The 25,926-nt window shown below is 64.2% G+C and overlaps 1 protein-coding gene across 1 annotated transcript in view; it reads right to left on the bottom strand.

The window, feature by feature from the left end:
* Positions 1-25,612, bottom strand: part of FOXO6 (forkhead box O6) — a gene marked incomplete at both ends in the record, with an annotated part of 35,325 nt that extends 9,713 nt beyond the window's left edge. Inside the window, one exon of the mRNA XM_082329396.1 lies at positions 25,175-25,612. Coding sequence (XP_082185522.1) covers positions 25,175-25,612 — 438 coding nt within the window. The remainder of the gene's footprint in view (positions 1-25,174) is intronic.
* Between the last annotated feature and the right edge of the window lie 314 nt (positions 25,613-25,926).

The following is a 25,926-nucleotide window of genomic DNA, read 5'->3' as shown; positions in this document are numbered from 1 at the left end:
TGTCCATCCTCGGCACTAGCAGGCTTTGCCAGGGGGACCAGCGGGGCCGTGGGGACAGAGGAGGAGCCCTGGGTGCGATGTGTAACGCAGTAATCCCACTGCATCCCCGGCAGAACCACCAGCACCGCCTGGCCTGCCCCATGCGCTCCCCAAAGGGCTCATTAGATCACACCAGGGCAGCTGCAGATAACGAGCAGGCGTGCTCGCCTCCTGGGGAAGCAGGCAGAGAGCAGGCAGAGAGCAGGCAGGGCTGGGGCGCTCAGGGACCCTCCTGCGGGAGCCCGGGGGCTCAGCAGGCGGTGGCCTGGCCCTGGTATGGTGTCACTGTACCCACAGTCCCCCTTGCTAAAGGCACAGGCTGCACTTTTGGGGTGCAGAGCCCAAGGCTGAGCCCAGCAAGGGATGCATCGGGGGAGCTCAGCCTTTCCCAGTACCCTGCCAGCAGGCAGGAGTTGCACGGGTGCAATCACGCAGCGGTGAGTGCACGGAGCCTGGCTGCAGGCTCGCCTCTGCACCAGGTGCCACCGAGAGACACGGCCCAGGCAGAGCTGGGCTGGTGCTGCAGCGTGCCCCAGTGCCAAGGTGATGGGCTGGCTCCACACACTGCCTGGCTACGGGGTCCCTGCCTGCAGGCTGCACACTGGTGCCAGTGCAGGGCTGGCAGGAGGCAGGGGACAGCCAGAAGCCTCTGCCCACCTCCCGTCTGCCTCCAGCCCCACACATGTCCCGTATTCCTGCCCTGTAATGCAACACCAAAAGAGGGAAGGGGGGTTAGGTACCAGATGAGCTATGTCTGTGTGTCGCGCATCTCTGAGCTGGCTGGCCCTGGCACGGCCGCCCGCTTGCCTTCGGGCTGCAGCAGAGCCGGAGGCTGCTGGGCCACCTGCCCTGGCCAGATGGCACGGGGACCTCGCAGTGCTGCCGGGCATGGCACTGCTCAGGGGACTTGTGCCAGACCCCGCTGCTCACCCTGCTCATATGTGGCCCCGCGGTGCTGCTGAGGACGGGGCTGGCAGGAGCAGGGGCTGGCAGGAGCAGGGGCTTGCTGCGCACGGGGCGAGCACGGGGTTGAGCTCTGCCCCCTTTGCAGCACTCTACGAGAGCCCCAGGCAGCAACCTGCCCTCCCGGTCCAGCACAGCGCCCAGCCAGCCCCAGAATCCCACATCACAGCACCCCAACACTCACAGCTGGAAACCACATCCTCTCCCAGCTCCCCAGAAAATGCTGTGGCACCAAGCCACATGCTGAGAAATGCCCCCAGCACAGCTATCCGGTGAGGCTGAGTCCACGCACCCCCTTCCCCGAGACACCCACACAGCATGGCCATGCCGTCCCCCCACAGGAGCCACCCCAGAGCTGGGTAAGACCTGCAGCCTCCCTCGAGGCTCCCAAGGGTGCTGGTGAGACATGAGGTGCCAGCACAGCCAGAGATGCTCTGCAAGGTGCCTACATCCAGCTGGCAGACACCTTTGGGGACAAAACATGCCCCCTCCCAGCACTCCAGTCCCAGTCTGCCTGGACCCCTCTCCAACATACGAGACCAGGTGAGATGCCTTGGAAAGACCCTCTCCACCATCAGCCACTTATCCAGTAATACTCTAATTACACCCCAGAGCAGGCCACCAAAATAGCTGCAGTAAATCACTCGGAGCTGCCATGTAATTTTTGCATGAAATTACAGTATTTTTTCCCCTGGGTTCAATTTCCTCCACACCAAGTTCTCACCGCAGCCAAATAATTAAAGCAGCCGCACTCCCTTTTCCTTGGGTACCATTTTAACTCCCTGCTGGCTGCCCCCCCGCTGCCCGGTACCGGGGCTGTGGCTGGCTGGGGACGTGTGCCCCGGCACCCGCAGGCAGCCCTGCCTGTACCCCCGCTGAGTACAGCCAGAGAAAATAAGAGCTGCTCTGGATTTGAAGGCAAGGCAGATCAAACCATGCTGAGAGACCCCGGGGAGACCCAGCACCCACAAGGGATGCAGAAATCACCCCAAGCAGGATGCTGAGCCCCCATGGGGGGTCCAAACCCCACCGGGCAGAGGAGCTGGCTGTTCCCAGGGGGAAACAACCCACCTCCTCTTCATCACCTGCAGCCCACAGGAGGAAGATGAGGGAAGCAGTGGGGCTCAGCCTGCAGCACCCCGCTTTACGCAGCAATGCCCGGGCACCCATGGGAGATGACCCTCCTGCAGGGTGCCATGAAACGCCATCTCTGGGTCACTTGGCCCCGGGGAGAAGCCGCAGGTCCCAGCCACACGTCACCCTTGTACCACCGTCCTGCCCGAACGCACCGACCATGTGCAGCACCACGCTGCCCTGAGCAGCAGCAGAAACCCCAAACCCTTGTGGGTTTTGCATCCAGCCCCATCCTCTCCCCTGTCTGTTCGGTCAAGGCTGCCCTGCTTTTCAGCCCGAGCTCTGCATCAGAGCTGGACTGTACCCAAAAAAGCACGGAAAGCTGGGCACGGAGCCATGCACTGGGGCACACGTGTCCCCTGAGGACTTGCTCTGCTCCAGGTCTTCCCCGCCTGCCCCGCGGCCCTGTGCCATCCCTGGGGACCAGCCCTGCAGGGATGCTCGGAGGAGCAGTGAGTCCCTCTGTGCTGTGTCCTCCAGCCATGGGCCTTTCGAGGGGCCCATGGAGCAAAGCCAAACCCTTTCCGATGCGCTGTGTCCTGGACGTCCATCCAGGACCCCGGCAGGTTTGTGCTGGCTGCTAGAGCAGGGACGGGCTCCCTCTGCTCTGCAAACTCCCTGCCAAAGCAAACCCTGGGCAGATGCATGGAGATGCATCTCAGGGCAGCCCTTGGAGATGAGGGGCTGGTTTGGCCATGCACAGAAAGGTGCCTTTTGCTTCTCAAATACCCACGAGAGATTTCATCCTGCCACCAGCAAGCACGGATGGCAAATGCTTGGGAGCAGCGGGGCTCTCAGGCCTGAGGTGGATGGGGACCAGAGGGGTTGCCAGGACAGCGGGGATATCCCTGCCTCCAAATGCTCTTGGCTGAAAGATGTTTCATGAAACAGTTTTTTATTCCAATAAAAAAATCCCAGTTGTTCAAGAAAACAAATATTTGTACTAGTTTGCAGGTTTTAGGCCCCAAAGGTGGGGCAGGGGAGGGTTTAGTGAGAGGAGAAAATATTCGTCATAGGGACCTGCTGTACAGCGCAGAAATGTTGCAAGAAGGCACTGGTTAAAAAATGTCTGTGACAATAATGAGCAGCTTCCAGCCAACGGCAGCACGGGGTCCACCTGCTCTGTCAAGCCAGTGGCACCCCTGCCCGTCCTGGCAGGCTCCCGTGCTGTCCCTGCTGTCCCCACGCCGCTGTCCCCCTCGCAGGACACCGCTCCACACCTCAGCCCACAGCAATGCCCACCGTGGGCCCGATCCAGCCTCCCCACCGAGTTCATCCCACGGCATCATCCGGGCTGGCTGGGGGCTGGGTCCAGCCCTGTCCCCTCCACCAGCGCCAGCTGGCCCCACACCAGCCGTTTCAGCCAGAGCACCCCACGCCAGCACAGAAACCCTCCAAAACCCATGCAACGCCCTTTTTTCCACTTTCAACTTCCTTTTTTTCATGTGTGCATGGGACACGGAGGGCATAAAGCCCCGTGCCACCGGCGCAGCCCACCTGGGACAGGCAGGCACCAGCCGCTGTGGGAAGCGGAGACCCCCGCGGCTGCGCGCCTGGCAGGGGCAAACACACCACGCCTGGAGCCAGCATCCCGCAAGGATGGGGACAGGGAGGCAGTGGTGTGAGCCACTGTCACGGCCGTTACCGTGTCCCTGCACGGCCAGGACAGCAGGAAATGGCCTCACGCCGACGTCCCTGCTTGGCACAAAGGCACCAGGTCCTGATCCATGCACCACGTCCCTGCCAAGGGAGAGGCAACCCAGAGATGCCGGCATGGCTGAGATGCCACTGAGTGTGGTACCCTCTGCCGCAGGGACCCAAGGGACATCAAGCACCTCCAAAACAGCCCCTGGAAAGCAGCCCTGTCCCCCAGGTCACGGCAGAGCAGGCGGGCGCTGGTGACAACAGCAGGCGAATTGCTGCCTGCTCATCCCATGCAGGCAGGGCGGCTCAGCTGCCTGCCTGCGCTGTGTGCTCACACTCACGCACGCACACGCGGACCCTGGGGCGAGACGCGTCGGGACGGGAGCTCCCAGCAGGGCTCAGCCCGCCGTGCCTTTAATGTCGCTCAGGCAGCCGAAAAGTCTCGGTCTGTGCCTGGGGCTGCACCGCGCGGTCCCAGCTGCACGCAGACCCTGTTGGGAGAGACGGCGAGACACCGGGGGGGCAAGCAGAGCCCCCTTGCCCTGAGCATCCCGCATGATACGCTCGTCATTTCTTCAAGCCCCCCCCCCCGGCACACACTCGGCGAGCCGGAGTCACGCAAGCAGAGCAAGGTCACCACAGGGTCCTAGGGATGTTTCTGCAGCTTCGGCCCCGGTGGGGCTGCCTGCAGTCAAGGGAAACTGAGGCACAGAGGGGGCTGTGGCAGAGGGAGTCACTGGCAGAGCCTCTCCACAGCCATTGCTCCAGGAGTCAGCTCTGCCCCGGCCATCTGCCATGTCCCAGAGCCCCTGCCCGATCCCCAGCGCCAGCCCAGCCCTCCCCAGCCATGACGCCCTGCTGCCTGCTTGCAGCTTGCAGGACCCAGGGAGATGGCTGGGGGGGTGACGGCACCCTGGGGTGCCCTGTGGGTCTCCCCAAGGGGGATGCTCTTAGTGATCACTGACACGGCATGCGGAGCGAGGGGCTCATGGCTGGGGGTGACTTGTGAGCAGGAGAGGGTCCTGGAGGCGAAGAGGGATGGGGGGGTCCATCCCTGCTCTGCCCCATGTAGCACCCATCGCAGTGCCTCGTGGTGGCAGCCGGCGAGCTCCCCAGGGGCTCCCAGCCCCCACTTGATGCTGGACAGGAGCCAAAAGCAAATGCGCTCTTGGAGGGAAGATGGAAAAAGCTCTATTTTCCCAGGAGGAGATGAAAGAGCAGCCACTGGCCCAGGGCCGGAGGAGCCTGAGCCCTGCCCGGGACGTCACCAGCCTGCAGCGGGGCATCACACACCTCTCCCCATCACACATGCAGGGGCACAGCACGCACCCACCCCGCACGTGCGCCCCCAGCACACCCACCAACGCCTCCCCACAATGCCCACCCCCCCACACACCCCCCCAGCCCACAGCCCCCCATCCCCAACACCCACCTCCCGTGCCCCTCGTCGCCCACGCCTGCGTGCACAGGCGCACGCCCCGGCACCAACGCCGGCTGCGCGGTGACTCAGCTGACCCGACCGGCAGCAGCTTGCTTTGCACCTGCTAATTATGGCCCCCCCGGCCGCCTCCGCAGCTCCTCGCGCCGGGGTCTCGCCAGCCTGCGCTTACTCACAGCGCCGGGAGCGGGAGGAGGGGAGGCCTCCGCCATGCACATCAGCTGCCCAGCCGAGCTGGGTGGGCTTGCAAGCCCCCACTGTGCCCCGGCAAGTGTGAGGGCTTGTGCCATTTATTGCAGGGAAGGGTAAAACCCGCACCCCAATGCTCCCCACCTATGGGGTGCACAGGTACCGCTGGCACCCTGCAGCCTCCGGGCACCCGCTGAGCCCTTTTCAGATCACTGGGCTTCCTGCGCAGCCCTGCCCGTGACCCCTGCCGCCACGGCTGAGCAAGGCACAGGGCAGCCTGTGGATTCCTGGTGTCACCCCACACCAACACGCTCGCTCGCACACGCAGGGTTGCACCAATGCTTGCACCCTGCGGGGCTGGTGCTGTGACCACAGCCCCACCAGTGGGTTTGGAAAGGGGGGGGACCCCCCCCAGGACATCCCCCTGCCTTGGGGGCTCGGCAGAATAGGGCTGCTGGATCCCCTCGGTGCTGGCAGTACAGGCAAGGGCACAGCGAACCAGCCCCTGCCCGAGGCGATGCACCCAAAGCAGCGGTCACGCAGGGGAGGGGCTGGCTGCCAGCAGGGCCGTGGTTCCCCCCAGAAAAACCCATCAGACAGCCCCTGCCTGCGCTCACATCCCCGGCCCCAGCACATGGGGCAGAGGACAGGATCCGCGGGGAAATCCTGGCGACCGCCGTGCCGCAGGCTCCAATTTCATCCAAATACAATCCCCTCCGCCTCGGCGCCCGGGCTGGGGCCCCCGCAGCCGGCCTGGGAAGGGCTGAGGACTGCTGCGTCAGCAAGGGACCTTCCAGGCTCCTGATCTGCTGGTGGAGAAAGCACCTGGGGCTCCCACCATCCCGGGGTGCTCCTGGCCAGCAAGCTGGGGGCCTCCCGACCTCTCCTGCCCCGGGACCCAGCATTTAACCCTGCTGCAGCAGGATTTAGCAGGGCTTCTGGTGTCTCGGAGACTTGCATTGGGAGCAGGGGGATTTGCCACTTGGGATGGGATGGAGCAAAACTGTCAGGGACGAGCAGCAAAGCTGTTTATAGAGCAAGGGGGCAATGCCAGGACATTTTCTGCAAAATGTGTCCATCCCAGGATGGACTCACGGCATGAAGGGCATCACCAGGAGGAAAACAGCCCCAGAACCAGCACGGAGTGGGATGCTCACCATGCCTCACCAGTGCCCTCCTGGAGCTTAACACCTCCTGCCAAAACCAGTTACTCAAAGGTGACCAGGAAAGGGAATTACCAGTTAACCCAGACACTCTCCAGCGTCCCTTGGCTTTTCTCCCCTTGGGAACATCGACTCCCCACGAGCCCAGCCACAGCCCCCAGCCCTTTGTGCAGGGATGGGGTGGGACACAGGGTGGGACATAGGGTGGGCACTGTGTCCCCAAGCTGTGCCTCTCCTCCCAGCCCCAAGCTGCCCATTCACTGGGCTGCCCAAGGCCAGGCAGACCCACGGGGCACCTTCAGGGAGCAGAGCATGGACAAGGCTCTGTGCATGACAGGCAGAGCTGCCTGCTCCTCCAAGGCTGCCGGGCCATTTGCCTTATCTGCCCATCCCTGGGTCTGGAAAGAGCAACCCTGGGGCCTGCCAGCCTGTCCCACTCAGCCACAGCCACCCAAGGTCACCACACAGGCACAGCCCTTCCACCCGTGCTCTGCTTTTGGGTGACGAACGGCTGGGCGCAGCAGAAGGCGGTGGGTGGGCTGAGGTCCTCCTCTACCTGCCTGCCGGAGCCAGCTCCCGGATGCTGGGTTACCCGGGAAACGGCGGATGACATCGCAGGGGAGGCAGGGAAACTCTGCCCGAGGTGTTCAGGATGCCATCGCCGTTGCCAGGGAAACGGTGGGTGACATCCCGCAGGTAAGGGAGGGCGGCGAAGCGGGGGACCCGGCGATGCACCCCGGCTTCGTCTGCCTTCTCCTCCTGCAAGGGAGTCCCTGCCCTGTGCCAGACGGGCACGTGCCCTGGGGGTCCCCACAGGGACCACCGGGGCACTGGTGGGGGCATTCCCCTTGGGGACACTGCCACTCCCCGGGGCACTGGTGGGGGCTCTCCCCTTGGGGACATTGCCACCGAGCCTGGGGCTGCCCTGCTGGGCTGGTGGCAGCAGGGAGAGAGAAGCCGCCGTGCCCTGGCCCTGCACGAGTGCTTCGCTGCCTGCTACCCACCCCCCCCGCTGCCTGCTTGCTTTGTCGCCCCGAAGTGATGCCCAGGACGCGTTCCCCTGCCTGCAGCTCCCCAGCATCAGCCCATCCTTCAGTGCTCTGCAGGGGGCTGGCAGCGATCCCATCCCAGGGAGCAACGGCTCTCCCGGGTTGCCTTTGGATTAATCACAGTCTCTGCTTTTTCCCCCAAGGGCTCAGAAGCATCAGGGACACCCCAAGATTTCCCCCACTGCCCCAGACTTTCCCAGCTGTAAATCTCAGCTGCTTGCCCCCACCAGGGATGCAGCATTACCCCAGGCAGGGCATCCCCCTTCTCCAAGCCCGATTTGGTCACACAGTGTGGCAGGGAAGCCACAGCCACAGCCACAGCCCACCATGGTGGTCTCTGGGCTGTGCTTGCCCATGCACTGGCTGTAGGCAACGGGCAGGCAGCGGGCTGCAGGGATGCTTCCAGACCAGGGATAAAACCAGCAGGACCAGGGGGAACAAGCCAGTGGAGCCACAGCAGGGGCTGCCGGGGGGGAATGCACGGTGCAGCCTCTGGCCCCCCAGCACAGCTCCGAAAATGAATCAGCAACCGCACGCAGCCCGAGCAGGATGCAGACACGCCTGGGGAGGCAGCAGGGATCCCTGTAGGATGCTGCAAAGCAACAGGAACACAACAATCCCCCTCCTGCCCGTCTCGGAGGAGTATGGCCACCCGAGGCGGAGCAGTTTTACCTGTAATGGCAAAAATTACATCAGCCGGAGCCTGCTGGTCCCGGTGCCGCTCAAGGGAGGAGCAGGATCCACCTCAGCACTGCAACAGCCCCGCGGGGCCGCTCTGACCCCGAGCGATGGGCGCTGCGAGGGGGCCGTCTCCCCTCCTGCCAGTGGGACTGGGAGGCAGGTGGAGATGCTCCAGGTCAGGCCGTGCAGCGTCCTCGGGGCTGTTTTCAGTGCTGATGGGTCTCTCTGGAGCAAGAGACGCTGAAAACCTGCCCTGCCTGCAAACCAGCACCGATGCCATGGGCTGCCAGGCTCTGCCGCTTGCTGCCACAGGCGCTTATGGACCCATGCTGCCAGTGGAGGCTTGTCTTTCAGCTGGAGGAATCAGACACTTGGAAACAAAGCCACCAAAAAAAGGTGTCCGGGAGGGGTGAGGTCACAAAATGTCCAAAAAGGGGCAGGAAGAACTGGTGCCCGGACCACAAGGAACAAATCAGCCCTGGACTGGAGGGAGAGGATGCCCTGCGCCTGAACCGCAGGGGTTTGAACCCCATCCACAGCCTTCCTGGTCCTTAATTTTTAGGTTTCTCCAGGGGAGGGGGGCTGCAGCAGGGCTGGGGTGGAGTGCTGGGGAGGGGGACGGAGGGTGCTGGGGCACAGGGAGGAGGTGTGGAAGCAATGGGAAGCCCCATGTCCCTGCAGGAAGGCAGCTGCTCCACTCCTGTCCTGTGGAAGCCCACCCCGAGGGGTCTGAGCGCCCGGGGTCATGCCTTAATACCTCCTAATTGGGAGGGGGGTGACACCCCCCGGCAGCTCCATGGGGCCCCCGGGCTGTGGACTCCTGCCAGCAGTGCCAGCCTGGGTACGGCCCCGCACCCAGCGTGCCAGCTCTCCCAGCAAAGCGGGGCGGGGGACGGGACACCCCCAGCCCGGTGACGTCCGGGCTCTTCCCCAGGGGACCTGGCAGCCCTTCAGTCGGCCGCCTTCCCCACGGGGGCCCCCACTCGGCTCCCACGCGCTGCCGGCCTCCCGGCTTCGTGACACTGAGCTTTAATTGAATTAGACGCTGCTGCCTGGGCAGCGCAGCCTGCAAACCATCCTCGAATTCCTGGGCACGGAGCCCACTCGCTGTCTGAAAGCCGGTCCCCGTCCCCCCCCTCAACCCCATCGCCTCCTCCCGCAGCGCTGACCCAGAACCAAGGAGCCTCCGACCCGCCTCGAGTGAGCGGGTGGGAGTGGGGGGTCCGGCCGGTCTCAGCGGGACTCGTTACACAGAAAATTAGCCCTGGCGAGCGATGCAGTCAGAGGGTGCAGCACACGGCGGGGGGAGCCCCCCACGCCTCTCCCCACCGGGGTCAGCTGCACCACGGCGGCCGGCGAGCCAGCCCGTCCCCGCGCCAGCTTCCTCCGCTACAGAATGTACCGAGGGCCCCGGCGGCCCCAGCCAGGGACACGATGTGCTCCCCGCTCCAGGCCCTGTTTTTCCTGGCCAGGCTCCTGCTCCGCTGGCGGCGGGGCGGCCGGGCGCTGTCACTCAATGCAGCTTTTGTTCACTCCCCGCTCGCCTCCCTTCACACCTCCATCCCACCCCTTCGGCTCCTCCGTGCGCCCTCCGGACCCAGCCGTGACTCTCCCCGGCCGTGACCGTCCCCTGGCCTCTCCCGCAGCTCCGTCACCACCTTGATGGCTTTTTTCTTCCCCACGAGCATGGCCAGGGCTGCTGGCAGCAGCAGAGGCGATGCCGTCCTGCTGGCAGGGCTGCCCAGCATCTCTGAAACCGCAGGCAGCATCGGGTACCCGCCAGAGCACCAGCTCCCACACACCACCCCAGGAGCGAGCATGACATTGTGCCCCTTCTCCTGCCCATGGCCTCATCCTGCTCCCTGCACGGATTTGCAGCCCGTGGTTAACGGGTGCATCCATAACTCGCCCGCGTGTGTTACGTGGGGTGCAGCCCACACAAACATCTTCCCCTTGCAGGGCTCAGCACCGTGCCGGCCCCATTGCTCCCCACGCTGATGCTGTCCCGGCGGTACAGCACTGCTCCCCTCCAGCACCGCCCGGGACGCCTATCCCCACTGCCATCCCCGCTGCCGCAGGGGTGAAACCCATTCGCGATGGGGGTCTGGGGTGGGCAGGACACAGGGCTGCCCATGCAGGAGGGCTGAGCGCACCCTTCAAGTCCTGACACCCACTGGAAAATGGGTATTTGAAGTCCAGTACAGCAGCTTATTTCAGCTTCCCCGTCTTTAAACATTTCCTATAATAAAAGCAAAGTAATCACTACGAACCAAAACTGCCGATATGTTGTTTAATCCCACAGGAGCTGGCTCCTGGCTGCCCCGCGCTGCCGGTTTTCCTGCCTTCCCCTTTCAGCCAATTTGCTATCTGGGCTGGTTGACCCAAATTTGTTTTTCCTTTGTGGAAAACACCTCCCCACCAGCAAACATTGCCCAGCTGACTCGAAACCCAGCTCCCCACGCCCCAAACCTTCACTGACCCCAAGAGCCATCCCCATGCCTGCTGGCTTGGCACAGCACAGCCAGCACGGGGATTCCAGTGCTGCGCACACTGGGACTGGGTACAAATACACATCGGGATAAACCCCAAACGCTTGGGCACAGCTGGGCACGAGGCCGGTCCTCCTGCCCCACAAACCCAGGCTGTGGGGCTGTAAAGGGCGAGGATGAATAGGAACCGCATCCCCAAGAGCATCCCTGCAGCCACGTGTGCCTCCCCAGCCCTGGGAGGGTGCATCCCGCTCCTGGGGCTTGGCAGGGAGGCAGCAGGGAAGTGCTCGCCCCAGCAGAGCCCTCATTACCCCCAAAATCACCGGCGGGTCTGGCTGCCAAGCGGCACAACCTCACATCAAGCCGTGCACGTGGCCCAGCGCATCGCTCCTGTGTCCCAAAGCCCCTCTTTTGTTGCCCCCCTCATTTTTTGCAGCTGCTTTCCTCCCTGGCAGTGGGAGGGGGTCTTTCCTGCATCCCCCTGGCAGCTAAACCCCTGTCGCCACGTGGGCATTAGCACCAGAGCTGCAGGGAGCTCCCCGGGGAGAAGTAAGTGGATCAAAGGGTTTTAGCAGCAGACGGCTCCCAGACAGATCTGGATCGTCTTCAAGGCGGCCACTTGCGGCTACAAATGCACTTTCTGCCTGCATCTCCCCAGCCAAAAGTTTCACACCGGCTTTATTGCGTTTAACCCCTTGCTGCTCCCAGCCTCGCAGGCGCTTGCTCCCGGCCTTGCAGCCGGATCCCAGCTGGATGGGGTGTCGACCCCCCTGGGGCAAATCCAGCCCTGCAGGAATGGCTGGAGGGATTGCGGCACTGTGTGCCTGTGCAGAGATACCCCCCCAAAAGCTGGGGTGTCCTGAGCCAGGCAGAGAAATGACCCGCTTGCCAGTTCTACCCACCCCAGCATTCCTGGCACCGTGACAAGGAGGGCACTGAGCCACACAGCATGGTGGGGCAGCAGGGAGGATGGTGATGCCCCTCCGTCCCTTCCCGCAGTGCCCCCCAGCCCCTGGCAGCGGGTGACACCCCTCTGTCCCACCCTACTGCCCCAGCCAGCCTGCCCCCCCCCCCCCTTTATGGCACCCCCAAACCCAGCCAGCGCTGGCCAGGCGGCGTGGTGGGGAGCCGGGGCAGGGAGAGGCTTTGTTGGAGTAATGCTGCTATGAATTATTCAGAGCGCGGTGATAATTATAGGAGCCCCCTGGTTCCACTCGCTCTCTGCAGGCAGGAGCAGGATTTGTGCCGTGGAGAGGACTTCGGGGCAGGGAGAGTCCTGGGGATTGAGGCCACCACCATCTCCCTGGGGCCGTGCCACCATGGGGGTGCCCCAGTGAGGCAGGAGGGGACCCGGGGCGTCCTGCCCCCCTGCTGAGGAGCCTCCTGTGGGTCTTGGCTCGGGGGGGCCTGCCACAGACCCCCATAACTGGGTACCTTGCTGGGGCCTTGCTGGTTAAACTGAGAGCTTTGGGGAGCCAGGCTGGCCCCACTACCAGCACTGCCCACCCCGTGTCTCCCCTTGCTGCCCCACGGCGCCTGCAGCACCCCACACTTCCCAGCCCTGTGCCCCACATTGCATAGTCCCATACCCCAAATATCCCAGCACTGCACCCCGGTCTTCCCACAGCGCTGTTCCCCACATCTCCCCATCTCGCTCCCCAAACCCCAGCGGTGGGGTCACCCCGCCGAGCCCCGCACGGGCATGGAGAGCTGTCCCTGCCTCCCGGGGACAGGCACAGAGGTACCTGCCAGGACCCCATCGAGCATCCTGGGGAGGGGGTACCCCCTGTGTCCCCCCCCGCCAGGCCCCCTCCTCAAAACCTGCAGCCACCACCACGAGCCCAGCACGGGGCTGCCATTGCCATAAATCCTACGGCCTCACAGCCGGCAAGGGGGCCTGGCAGGCAGCCTCCTCGTACGGCCGCTCCTTGGCTGGCGCGCTCAGGCTCTGGGATGGAGGAAAAACAAGAGAGGGTCAGCCAAAAAATACACACGGAGGGCGAGTAAATCCTACCGCCGGGATCTCAGTGCTGCCTGGCCGTGAATGGGGCACGGGAAACCTAGGCCAGACGGTCCCAGCGCGTGGGAGGACACCTAAGGACACGCGGGTTGGAAGCCAGGGATGCTGTGCGGGTACCAGCAGCCCCGCTGGGGCTGTGCCCAGTGCCACCCACCAGCATGGGGTGGGAGGACACACGTGTGCCCTGCGGTGCCGTCCCGGCAGCAGTGGGGAGGTGGCTGGACCACCTCTGAGCAAGCATCGTCCCGGCACGGCATGCAAGGAGGGGCCCATCCCGCAGCTCCAGAGGGGTCTGAGGTGGCACCTCCTCGCCCCGTCCCCGGGGTGAGCCAGACCCCGCGGCGTGGCTGGGTTACCTCCCCTCAGCCCGGCGTCTGACGCACCCGTCTGGCATTTTCTCATTACACTGAGGGCTGCTGTTTTGCTGCATGCATTTGCCATGGCGTTGTCAGTGGTGGAAAAAAACTATTTTGCAGGCTTGGCAGCGCGTGGTGAGAAAGCAGGGTGAGCTCGCCCAGCACCCATCACACCGGTGTGGGCCAGGACGCAGAGGTGTGCTGGGGACCCCCACCCCATCACAGCAGAGGGTGGTCCCCAAGCGACGGCACCGCACCCCCGAGCCCACGGGGGTGCACATCCCAACTGCCTGCTCGCACTGGCATGCCATGGGGTGAGGGGGGACAGGGGTGTCCCCCCGCAGCCGAGGCACTTTGCAGTGACACCCCGTAACCCACAGAGCACGGAGGGGTCGGGGATGCAGAGCTGAGCACTCTGGGGCTCATGGGCATTGTCACCCAGGCACAGTGGCCTGGGAAGATGGAGCTTCCCAGTGCTCAGGGTGCACTGGGCCACCTGGGAATCCCACCGTAGGGCAGGTGGCAGTGCCCAAGCTGTGACTCCATGGTGTGGACCTCGCTGAAGGCAAGATGCGCGGGGCAGAGGGCAGGGGCCCAGGTGGGCTGGGTGGGGGCAGGAGGGCGGTGGGGTGCGGGTACGGGGTGTCCAGCAAGCACAGGTGGGTTTCTGGGTGTGCGGGCGGAGGGTACGGGGTGCACAGTGGGAGCGGGTATGGGTTTGCCATAAGAAATGGCTGGGTGGGAGCGCAGGGTGCAGGGTGCAGGTTTTGGGGTGCAGGGTGTGAGGTGCAGGGTGCAGGGAGCAGAGTTTGGGGAGCACAATGCAGGGTGCAGGTTCTGGGGTGCAGAGTGCAGGGTTTGGGGAGCAGAGTGCGGGGTGCAGGCTTTGGGGAGCAGACTGAAGGGTGCGGGGTGCAGGTTTTGGGGTGCAGGGTGGTGGCCTGGCACGGTGCAGCGCTGCAGGGAGGCTCATGCCGATGCGGGACCCTGCGTGCCTCAGACTGACATTCCTGCCGCTCCCACCTACGCCCAGCAGCCACCCCACGCCCCAGCCTCGCCGCTCCGCCTTGGCGCTCCTCGGGGCCGCGGCTGACCAGGCCTGCCCCAGCCGTGCCCGGGCAGGCTGCGCTCCCCCTGCCAACCCCGCCGGCCGTGAGCCAAGCCTGGCACAGCTCCCCGTCGCCGCTGCACCCGTCCCAGCGCCGTGCGCGGAGCCCAGGCACATCTCCAGCTGCCTGGCATCACGCCCCACGCCGGCCCCTACCCCATTCCCACCTGCCTGCCTCTGCTCTCCCATGGGGCATGTGCTCAGCCCTGTTGCCTGCTGGAGCCCTACAGGCTCATAAAAATACGAGATCCACCGGGAAGCAGAGCAGCCCCGTGGTCCCCATCGCCCCCCGTCGCAGGCAGCCAAGCCCCTGCTTTTCGCCCATGCGCAGGTGAGTGTGGATGAGTTGCGCTCCACCGCCACGCACACGCGTTCACCGCCCGCTGTCCTGCAAGAAATCAAACCGATGGGACCTGCAATTAATACCTGCGATAGAATAGAGCTGCTTATAATAATTGGCACGATAATTGCGTTACACCTAGGGAAGGGTGTAAGCAGAAAGCCCTGCAAAAGAGACTCTTTGTCTTTGCTTTCTTGTTTTCTCTCCAGCTCGCAGGTAATAGCCAGGAATGGGCAAACCCTCTTTTAATGGACTCTTAATAATGCTGTAATTTCCCTTTGCAGGGAAAGTTTTCCAAACAGTCAAAGATTCAAAACAAAGCAATGATTGTTCCTATTAGCATTAAATTCTACTCTGGGAGAGAGAATAAATCAAGCAAGGGGATTCAATTCAAAACAGAACTATAAAAAATCCAATAATGATTTTTTAATATTAATAAGAAAAATATATTGTTATGCACCCTTAGCATTTAAACTTCTAATCCAATCAGCGCAAAGTGCAGAGATAAATCACAGCCGCAGAGGAGAAGGGAACAACCATCAAGCAGGCAGCAATAAAATGCTGTCTTACATCCCTGGGACAGGCATAGGTTTGACAGTCTCAAAAAAAAAGATGAAATTTATGAGCCTGTCGCTCCGCAATCTTGTTAATTCCTTCCCTGCATCTCCGCACGCGCCCTCCACCTGGGGCAGGGAGGGCACGAGGGCCGGCTGCCGGCCAGGCAAGTTGCAGGCAGGAGGTGAGGGCAGGCGTCCTGGCTGCCTGAACCCAGCAGCGCGGCGTGGCAGAGCCGGGGACTTGCCCTACTTAATCCTGGTTAAACCCGCTCCCCGCAGCCATCGGCTCTCAGCAGCGGGACAGGATGGGTCCCGGTGCCCTGCGCTCACAGAGGGAAGGAGCCAGCGGACCCGCTGCTAAAGGAGGTCACCAGCGTGGTCCCAAGCAAGCACTGTCCCAAGCATAGTCCCCATCGTGGTCTCCCCAGCTCTCCCATCCCCAGGGGTTGCACCGGGCGTTTCCAGCCCCGCGCTACAAAACACATCCGAGAGCCTGGGCAGGCTCCAGGGATGCTCGAAACATCAGTGCACACTGATGCAGCACTCGCTCCCAGCATCGGTGGATGCCGGGACGTGGCCGACGGTACCCACACGACCCCCAGGCCCCCTCCGCTCCCCGTCACCGCGTGCAGAGGGGACGGCGGGCAGCCCTTCCCATCGCACAGGTCCGCGCAGGTGGAGCAGCAAAGCACATGGCCGCGTAACCCCCACAGGGAGCCTGCCACCCCACTGGGCTAGGAGATGCCCCCTGCTTTGCCAGGGTCACAGACCAGGAATAATCCCGGTAAGGTTCCCCCCGCGGCTCGCGCCGTGCCATCCTTGTTGAACTCATTACAGATAATGGCCCCACAATTCACCACCAACGCAGCCAGGCTATTCCCCCGATTTATCGGCTCCGGCAGACGATGCGCTGCCTCGGGGGCCAGAAATAAGCCTGGGCGAGCGGCAGAACGCCACAAAATGTGGCCAGCGGGTCTCGGCTCCCCTCGGGCCCCCCCAAACCCCAACCCTCAGCGCTCCGGACAAAAACAGCCACATCCAATGGGAGGGAAATGCCGAACCACGGCAGCGGGAACAGGGAGCAGCGAAGCACCTGCAGCTGGCAGTCCCGGCCATGCGACGGCCGAGGACAAAAGACGTCTCAGCCATGCAGGGAGTTCCCGGCTGTCTGGCAAACTGCTGACGCCACGAACCAGGGCGAGAGGGCATTTGGGGACAGGGGGACGGACACGCTGCTCCTGCTCAGGAGCGCCCCGGGGCTTCGTTCCTGGCAGCTCCAAGTGGCTGAGCTCCTGGGGGAGGCTGACTGGGGGAGCAAAGCATTAATTACAGGTGTTACAGGTCCAAACCTGATGTGTTTTGGAGTGTTTCTGCTCTGCTTTCGCTTTGGATGGTTTGGGCAGAGGGTCGGGGAACAGGTGCCAGGCTCATCCCCACACTCCCCGGCTTGGCACCACTTGGGTCCCACGTGGCTGGTGACATCCCATCTCCCCAGCCAAGGGGAGTAAAGCTGCTCCCCCAGGAGCAGAGGGCACCCAGGGACAGGCTCTCCTGGCACTTTGCAGTCTGTCTTAAGGAAATAAAAAAGTTGAAATACCCTGCACCTGGCTTTTGGGCTCTCCTGCTGGCAACAGCCAGGGCCAAGGTGGCTGCACGGTCCTCGGCGGGGACCGACAAGCGGCACCAGGAGCATCAGGCTCAGCAGCCGGCCCAACCAGATGGGTGGCCCAGAGGCTTAGCCTTCCACCGCAGGGATGCCCAGCAAGCCCAAGGAGGGGGAAACCCGCATCCCACCATCCCTGCACCATCCTGCCGTCCCGGCCAGCCTGGCTGCTGGAGGAGATGCCAGCAGCCCCTGGGGCGGCACGGCCACCGGCACATGGGACTGTGACTGGAAAGTGCTTGGGGACCGCAGAGAGAGAGCAGTGCCACCACTCACAGCATCGCAAGGCTTCCCCAGTGGACTCCAAGCAGGGTCTGGCACCTCGGCACGCAGCACCCATCCCTGACACCGTCCCTCGGGGACGTCGGCAGCGCCAAGGCTGGGCACGGAGCTGGCACAGCCCCACAAACACCCGTCTCCTCTGTACCCCAGGGCTGGCCCCAGCCGCAGCCTCCTCCCAATCCCACAGGAGAAGAGCCAGGCTCCCCGGGAGACACAAAGGCTGCCCCAGGGAGGGCGAGGGTGTCTGGCAGCGCCAGGCTGCCCGACCGCGGGGCTGTGGGGCCGGGGATGCGCCTTCCAGTGGGCACGCAGAGCCCGGCCGGGGGGTACCAGCACAGGGTGGGCGAGCAAAGGGGGGTTTGGGGCGGGGGGGGGGGGGTTGAACTTTTGAACCAGCAGGCAGGAGATCAGTGCATTACCTTAACGCGAGTTAAAAATAACCGTCTCGTCTCTTGAAATGAGCCTGTCTGCAATTACAGCTTGGCATGTCTGCTCCGGAGCGTCCCCAGGCTGGCACTGCGCCAGGTGGCAGGCGGCTCCGAACAACCCTCGCCTTTCTTCTCTTTCTTGGGGTTGGCTTTTTTTCTTTGGTTTTTTGGGTTTTGGGTTTTGGGGTTTTTTTTTTCCCCTTCCCAGCAAATCAAAGGTGGCTGCTCAGCGCCCCAGCTCAGGCTCCCCCCCACCCACCAAGCCACAGCCGCATCTTCAAAAGCACCCAGCCCCTGCAGCACCCACCACCCCACAGCAAGGCCATGTTGTCCCCCCTGGTCCCCAAGGACAGACAGGGGGACGCTGCCACCAGCCCACGTTCCCTGGAGCGTTCAGGGGTCCTTCCCCGCGCTGCCCTTGCACACCCCACGCGCATCCGACTGCAGCGTGTGGGTGCGAGTGCACGTGGGAGCGCACGTGGCAAAGCCAGCACACGTGCACCGCGTGTGCACGCACCGCGCCCCGAATGTGCACGCACAGGCGTGCGAGGGAACACGTGCAAATTCAGACGTGCGTGCACAGGCAGCGGATGCCCGGCGGCATTGCTGCCTGCAGCTCCCCGTGTTCTGCCCAGCCCCGCGGGCAGGCGCAGGCAAGGGTTTGCCCGTGCCAGGGTATCCAGGTGGCAGATCCATCCCCCCACGTGCCCCCGTTGCCAGCACCCAGGGCTATTTGGGAAACCTCCTCTGCCCCACAGGCCCCAGGGGAGCAGTGAGCCAGGCTGCATCACTGCTGCGTCCCTGCCTCGGTGGGTACAACGTGCCATCAACGCCGGCACCCGCGCCCAGAGGGCCAGCGGCCAGCAAAGCCTGGGAGCCTCCCTGCTGCCGAGCCCCGGCACAGCACACAGCCCCTGTGCTGGGGAGGGCAAGGATGAGCCCCTCCTGAAAAAGTAGGCACCAGCCACGTGGATCCCAACATCACCCCATCCTGGATCCCAACATCACCCCATCCTGCCACTCACCCCTCTAGGGCAGCCCCCCGCTGCTGCCCCCCACCCGACAGGACAGCAGCGGTCCCGGGGGGGCTGGACACCCCATGGACAGAACCATAGCCAGCGACAGCTCAGGGTGCTCCAGGATGCTGGAGCATCCCCACTGGGAGGGAAGGGAGTGGACCAGCCCGCTTTGGGGGTCCCTGCACCCCCTCCCAGCACCGCCTGCCTCCTCCTCCTCCTCCTCCCTGCAGCGGGTGAAAGCAAGCTTTGTGCCGGGGCTTTCAGTTCTCCTGGCTGGCGCCTGGCCAAGGCACCACATAATAATGAACAGATGCTGTCCAAAATGAGCTTCAGCGGCAGACAGGCGAGCCTCTCCGCGTGTCCTTCCGTAACCCAAAGTGCCTTTCACCTCGGCACTAATCAGGCACCTTCAGCGGGAGAGAGGAGCCGACGGGAAGTGTCGGGCTAATTAAAAGTAATGCGATCGCGGAGAAGCGAGCCCACCGCCGGTGGGTGCGGGAGGGCAGGGGGGAAGGCAGCTGCCTCCCCACAGGCAGGGCCGGGGTGCAGCGGGGTGGCAAGGGGGAGACCCCGTACCCAGCTCCAGAGCATCCCCACGGGCACGGGGACACCACGGCTTGGGGTGGACCCCAGGGATGGAGGGGGCAGCCTGGGGCTGGGGGTCCGACTGTGCCTGGACCCCACTGCGTCAGTGGGGAAGGGAGATTCATCCCCTTCCCGCACGCTCCCTCTGCGAGGACACAGTGGTGGCAGGGGTCCAACCCTGCTCCAGGGGACCTCCCGCTGCCAGCAGCATCCCAGTGAGGATCCCACCGGGATGGGAAGCCGGGCCAAGGAGCTCCAGCTCGCTCCCACATCCCGCCTGGCCAACCCACTGTGGGCATGGCATCCCTGCAAAATATTTGCAAGGCTTTTCAAGTACAAACACCAGGAAATTCGTTTCCCAGCCCAGGATGCTGGTCCTCCCATCACAGCACCGGGCAAGCGAGGGAGGGATGTGCACAGGGACCCGTGCACGGGGACGGACAGAGATAACACCGGGCTGCAAGCAGTCTTCTAGTCCGCAGGATCTTAACTGTAGTTTATATTCCAGCGGTTATTAAAAATAAAGGGGAGGGGTGCGGTGGGGAAGCTAAGAGCAGAGCAAGCTGTTCATTTGGAGCCTTTCCCTTGGGTTTAATAAAGCCCCACTCACTGCTGTAGTATCATTTTTATGCTATCATAAAGCCGGACCATTTAGCAGGTTTGTGTTACTTCAGCAGTTAGCACCGCATGAAAAGCGATTCCAGAAGAAGGGGGGGAAAAAAATTAGAAGGAAGATGAAAACCTCCAAAAGGAGAGAGAAAAATGAGGCAGGAAGGAGGAGAGGAGCCCGGGGAATTCCTCGGAGCCGTGCCACCGGCGGCACCAGAGCACATCGCGGCAGCTCGGGGGAAAGCGAGCGGGCTCCCCCATCCCTGTGTGAAGTTGGGGACAGGCGAGGAGTCCCCTGCTCCAGCCCCGGGATGCTGAAGGATCGGGTACCCCAGCCCAGCATCCCGGGGGGACCCCACCTGTACCGCAGGAAAGGGTGGAGGGGTCCCCTCGCATTGGGGGAACCCCAGGGGCCACTGCACCTGTGGGGACCGGAGAGCTGGGGAGGCTTACCCGGGGGCTCTTTGGGGGATGAAGCAGAGGGTGGGTGATGAAGACCCCTTCCCTGAGGTGAAGGAGCTCCTTCCAGCCCTGCTCGGCCCCCGGGCCGGCTGGGCTCTGCCAGCCCCTCTGCTCCCAGCCACGGGCAGCTCTCCGGGGAGCAGCAGGCTCTCCGTGCTGCTGGAAAAATCTCCATATATGGAGAGGATGGGGATACGTGAGCTGAGCTGGGCCAAACCGCCCCACGGCAGCCCTGACCGGGCAGCCCCCGCGCTCAGCCCAGTGCCCTCCACCGAGCCCCCGGGGCGGGTGGCACGCACGCTGCTAATCCCAGTGCAAATGGGAGCGAGACCGCTGTGCGCCCCCGGAGCCGTGTCACCCCCAGAGCCGTGTCACCCCATCGTCCCCATAACCCCCCCCCTTCACCGCTGTGCCACCCCCCCATGGCACCATCGGCTCCCTCGCCAGCACCCAAGCTGCCCTCTGCAAGGGGAAAGTCATCCCCACTAGTCCCAGGCGCTGGTTTTGAGCCTCTCCAGCCACACAGGGCAACGTCCCAGGCAGATGCACTAGCCCCCATCCAGGAGGGGAAAGGCAGGGGCTCGGGCAGGGGGTGGCATCAGCGACAACGCACACAGAGCCGGGAGCAGCTCCCCCGAAGGATGCTCTTGCCACATCCATACAGTGCCCGGTGGGGTTGTGCTCTGGGCCAAGGCCATGGCTCTGCCTCCCTTCGCTAGCACAGAGGTGGGGACGTCCCTCGGGGGTCTCCATGCCCAGCGAGGAGGTGAAGTACACCCTGACCCCAGGCAGCACGGGGCACTCAGACCATGCTCCCACCCAAATACCCTTTCCAGACCTTTTTCTCCCTAATTCGTATCCATCCCACCCTGCAAGGGGAAGGTGGCACTTGGGTGGATGGGGGGGGTGTCTCTGCATGGCTGCCCCCTGCCCCAAGCACGCAGGGCTCCCGTGGCCCAGCAGGACCCTGCAGCCCCAGTCCCCCACACCGGCAGCAGCCGCCACGCTACCGACCCAGGGATATAAAGGAGGAGGAGGTGTAGGGGAGGGCTGAGAAATTAAGGTTTTCAGCGCTGTCAGAGCTGCATCAAACAGGCATCCACCAGCTGATTGCTTGATTGTTATATTTTGGATGTCAAACCGGAGCAAGCAGAAACCTTTAAAATGCATCAGTGCCGCTGCCTTTTTGACGGAGGGTGTTGGTTTCCCATTAACAAGTGGAAAGCGTGAGCTGGAGCAGAAAACTTCAAGCGCTTTGGAATTGATAAAATAACAACTCCCTAATTAAGCAGAACTGTCAGTCAACGGGCGCCTGCTGCCCTGCATCGGGAAGCAGCAGCAGCTCCCGGTGCACGAGCCCAACGCGCCGGGCCAGCCCGCTGCAGCATGGGGAGCCCCGGGAAGGCACAGCCTGGGGGGCAGCGGCCAGAGCATCCCCCCTATCCCCATTAGACAGGGCTGGGTCCTGGTCCTGATGCTGAGCACAGCCAAGGCATGTAGATACTGTGCCTCAGTTTACCTTGCTATAAAACCATGTAATGCAATCCACAGCTTGGCGGGGAAGGAGAGACCTGACCCGAAAATGCACCCCGTGCCTGCATCCTTCCCCTCCAAGAGATAACTAACCAGCCTGGGGAAACACATCCCCGACGGACACATCGCACAGCATGGCATCCCCACGGCGGCTGGATGCGGGAAGGGGTCCTGCTGGGAAAGCCCCCTCAGTGCTGGAGCAGGGCAGGGGGGTTGGAGAAGTCCTGCCGGACCAGCAGCAGCGCAGCCAGTGCCCCGTGGGGATGCCCTGCCCTCGGCCGGGCTCCCAGTCCTCTGCTGTCCCACTTTCCCCAGCACTGGGAGGCTGCGAAGGAGCTAATTAAAGGAGCAGCCCATTACCCGAGGCCCCCCTCCGACACCGCTGTGCTGGGTAATGAAACGCTTTAAATCCGCCATGCTTCTCCCAGGCCTGGGGCAGGAGGGACGTGGCATCTCCAGGGGCTCTTTAATAAGCTGCCAGCAGCTCGTTACTACAAAATTGACTGCCCAGCGCTCCGGCTGATCCCACCGCACCAGGAGCTGCCAGCCTGCCCCGGGGAGGGACGCGTGGGGGCACCCAGGGGGGGGCACGGGACAGCCAGGATGGACACGGGGCTGTGGGGAAGGTGTTTAACCCCTGGCACACTGGTGTCCGACGAGACTGCCAAGCAAAGGGGGTTTCTGCACGCCGCTTCTCTCCCCGGGCCGTTGCCAGCCCTCGCACCGCCCGCCCCAGCTGGGGATCGGGCACCTGCAGCATCAGGACAGGCCCCAGGGTACCCTGCCCTGCCCGGTGTGCAGGCAGAGCAGGCAGGGCGTTTTACCCTCAGCGCTCCCATCTGCCCTGCGACCGGCCAAGCGCTGGGCTGGCTGGGAGGTTTAATCCACAGTGCCGAGGCGGGGGCAAGGGGGGCTGCCGGGAGGGAGCAGGCAGTGGCGGTGCAGCCCGGGCAGCGGAGCCGTCTGCCCGCAGCCCAGGGTAAGATAGGCAGAGTCACGGCAGAGCCGCTCCAACCCGGAGATGGGCCAGGAAGGTGGAGAGCATCCCATCCCAGGGTGAGCCCACCCGAGCCAGCAGCCCCTGCAAATGCCCCGTCATGCCCAACAGCAGCTGGACCCTGAGCCTGTCCCTCTCCCCCGGCACATTGCACACCACGAAGCCTCCGGGGACGCAGGCCCCTCGAGAAAGCCACCAAACCCCATGCTGGGTGACGGGGCTCCACTGGTAGCACCCTGGGCCATGCTGGTACAGGGACACAGGCCAGGCACCATCCCTACCGCAAGGGACAAGGGACACCAGGAAGGGCGTGGGGGGCAAGGGACAGGGCTGAACAACCCGTGATGCTCCCACACGCTCCCTGGTGGAGGCTTCACCGGGAGAAGGTGTTGGCCCTCCCGTGCCTCTGGGACACATCAGGGACCCCTCGGGTGACAGCTGACGCAGGGAAAGGCCACTCCTGCTTTGCCAGGAGGATGCCCTCGAGGGTCGCCTCTGCCAGGACAGATGCGGGCAGGCAACGCCGCTGTCACAGTCTGCCCTCGCCCAGGGGCCAAAGCCGGTGCTGGCGTAGGGGGGACGGGAAGCCTGTGCCACCTTGCACACCCACACAGACACACCCGCACGTTGCCACTGTCCCCTGTGCGAGCCCTGGCACGCCCAGAGAGGACACGGGTCACTCCTCCGTCCCGTGCAAGCTGCAGGTGGCTCAAACCCCAGCACTCGCCCGTGACAAGGACAGTTGCTGGCCCCGTTGTCCCTGGCCGGGGTCCATCCCACCCGGGGAGGGCTTTGCTCGATGGCTTTGGCTCGCGTGCCAGCACCGGGGGACACGAGCATCCCCCAGCCCCACTCCCGCCTGGCCGTGGCTGGGCACACAAACTTCCTCACAGCTCCGTCCCCTCGCCCTCGCTCCCCTGGGCTGCCCTTCGGGGACACCCGGCCAGGGCGGTCCCCAAGCATCCCACACCCCCGTCACACACGGCTGCCCAGGAATCCCTTCGCTCCTCATCCCAGCCCTCCCGGTCACCGGTCCGGAGCCCCAACAAACATCCCCGCCGTGTCCCCAGACCCCATCAGTGCATGCCCCCCACTGTCCCCAACGGGCGCGAGCCTTGGGGAGACCCTGCTCCCGCAGCGAGCGCCCAAGGCCACGCGGGTCTCGCCCCAGGCGAAGGTTTGAGAGGCCCCCACACACCCACCGCCTCTGCAGCCCCCCACACCCTCCCCCGGTGAATCTCCACACTGGGGGGACACCGCCTGCCCCTGCCCACCCGTCATGAGCGGGGCAAGGCAGAGACGACACCCGGCCTCCACGCAACACCAGCTCCCGCCGCCCGGCCGCAGGTGCCACAGACAGAATCTGGCCTCCCTGCCCCAAAAGAGCCCTGTTTGCAACCAAGAAGGACGGGTCCGGCCACCTCCGACGGAGCCAGGGCACGCCATGCCAAGACCGCAGGCTGGTATTAGAGCCCCCCGAAGCCTCGTTACACACTAATCACACTGGAGGTGACAGGGCTTAGGGGAGGGCTTAAGAGAAACCGTCTCCTTTTTACTGACACCATCTGGACACGGGCGATCTCTTCCCCCTTCCCAGCGTGGAGCCGGGCGAGTGCCAGCCGGAGGGACAGGGGCTGGTGTGACCCCCCAGGACCCGGCACCCTCCATGCCCTCACCCGGTGCCGGGATGGCCGGTGCGATGCAGCCCCAGCTGGCACCGAGCGAGAGGGGGATTGCTGCCCGTGCCTGGCATTTCTAACAAGCCCACGGTGCCAGCTGGGAGCGGAGCTGGGGAAAGCCAGCGTGGAGCCGTGGGGGCCGAATGCCGCCTGCGTGGCCCCCCGGGAAGGGGACACGGCCCCGGGGAGGGCAGGGGCTGAGATGGGGGAGACGCACTGGGTAAAAGTGCATTTTTTTACCCAGAACTAGGTAAAAGCCAGCCCGGAGACACCTGTTTAGGTGTCCTCCCAGGCACGCCGCCGGCACTCAGGGACCTGGCACGGCTGGGGTGCCCACAGACAGGGACAGGCAGAGCCGGGGCGGCGGGACTGTCATTCCCCGTACCTCGGTGCTCGCAGGCCAGCGGGAGAGCCGGCCGCGACCACCCTCCCCGCTGCCATCCCCCTCGCCCTGACCTCCCCGGGGAGGATGGCGGCACGGCTCTGCCGTGCAACCCGGCCCGAGGCCGACGGGTGAACCGGGGACAAGCTCACCCTGGCTCCAAGGCGCAACGGCGCGAGACACCGGCTCTCCCCAAAACTTGACCGTGCCCTTATCCCCCCAACCACGAGGAAAGCGGGGATCCCCCCAGCCCCACAGCTGGGGGCAAGCACCGGCTGCCCCAGGGGAAGCATCCAGAGTCCGGTTCGCCTTTGGGAGCAGGGGGGAAAGTTGCGCTGGGGTTCGGGTCGGGGGGGGTCAGGTACCTTCCAGCCGGCGGAGCTGTTGCTGTCTCCTTTATCCTTAAAGTAGGGGACGTATCGCACCATCCAGTCGTAGATCTGCGAGAGGGTGAGGCGCTTCTCCGGCGAGCTCTCGATGGCTTTGGTGATGAGGTCGGCGTAGGAGAGGTTACCCCAGGCGTTCCTCCGGGAGGTCTTGGCCTTGCGGAGCTGCCCGACGTCCGCCCCGGGGGGCGGCAGGGAGGCGGCGGCGGCGGCTCTGCGCTCCGCCGGGGCCGCCGCGTTCTCGGTTCCCTCCCCGCCGCCGGCCGCCAGCGCCGGGGGTCCCCCCGCCGCGCCTCCATCCTCCTCCTCCGCCGCGAAGTCGGGGTGGGGGAGAGGCCAAGTGCAGGACCGGGGCCGGCTCTGCGGCTCGAAATCCGGGTCGATCTCCACCTGATGCGCCTGGAGCTTTTCTTCCATGGTCCCCTCCCCGCCGCTCCCCCCCCCAACAACCCCCACCCCGGAGTTACGGTCGGTTTCCACCCAAAAATAAAATAAAAAAAAACCAAAAACAAAAACAAAAACCCAAAACAGGAGAGGGAGAGGAGTGCGAAGAAGGGCTCCAAGCTCGGCTGGAGGGGGAGAAGGGAAGGAGGAGCCGCTCGGTGCGCCCGGGTCCTGGCGGGGTGCAGCCCGAAGTCCGGCGGAGCTCTAGGAGGAGGCGGCTCTGCCCGGCTCCGCGCCGGGGAACGGGAGGCTAACGGGAGAGACGAGCCGGGGGGGACGCTGCATAT

The sequence above is a fragment of the Platalea leucorodia genome, assembly GCF_965183815.1.
Source record: "Platalea leucorodia genome assembly, chromosome: 18".
Taxonomy (NCBI): Eukaryota; Metazoa; Chordata; class Aves; order Pelecaniformes; family Threskiornithidae; genus Platalea; species Platalea leucorodia.
This window is presented reverse-complemented; position numbering and strand designations above follow the sequence as displayed.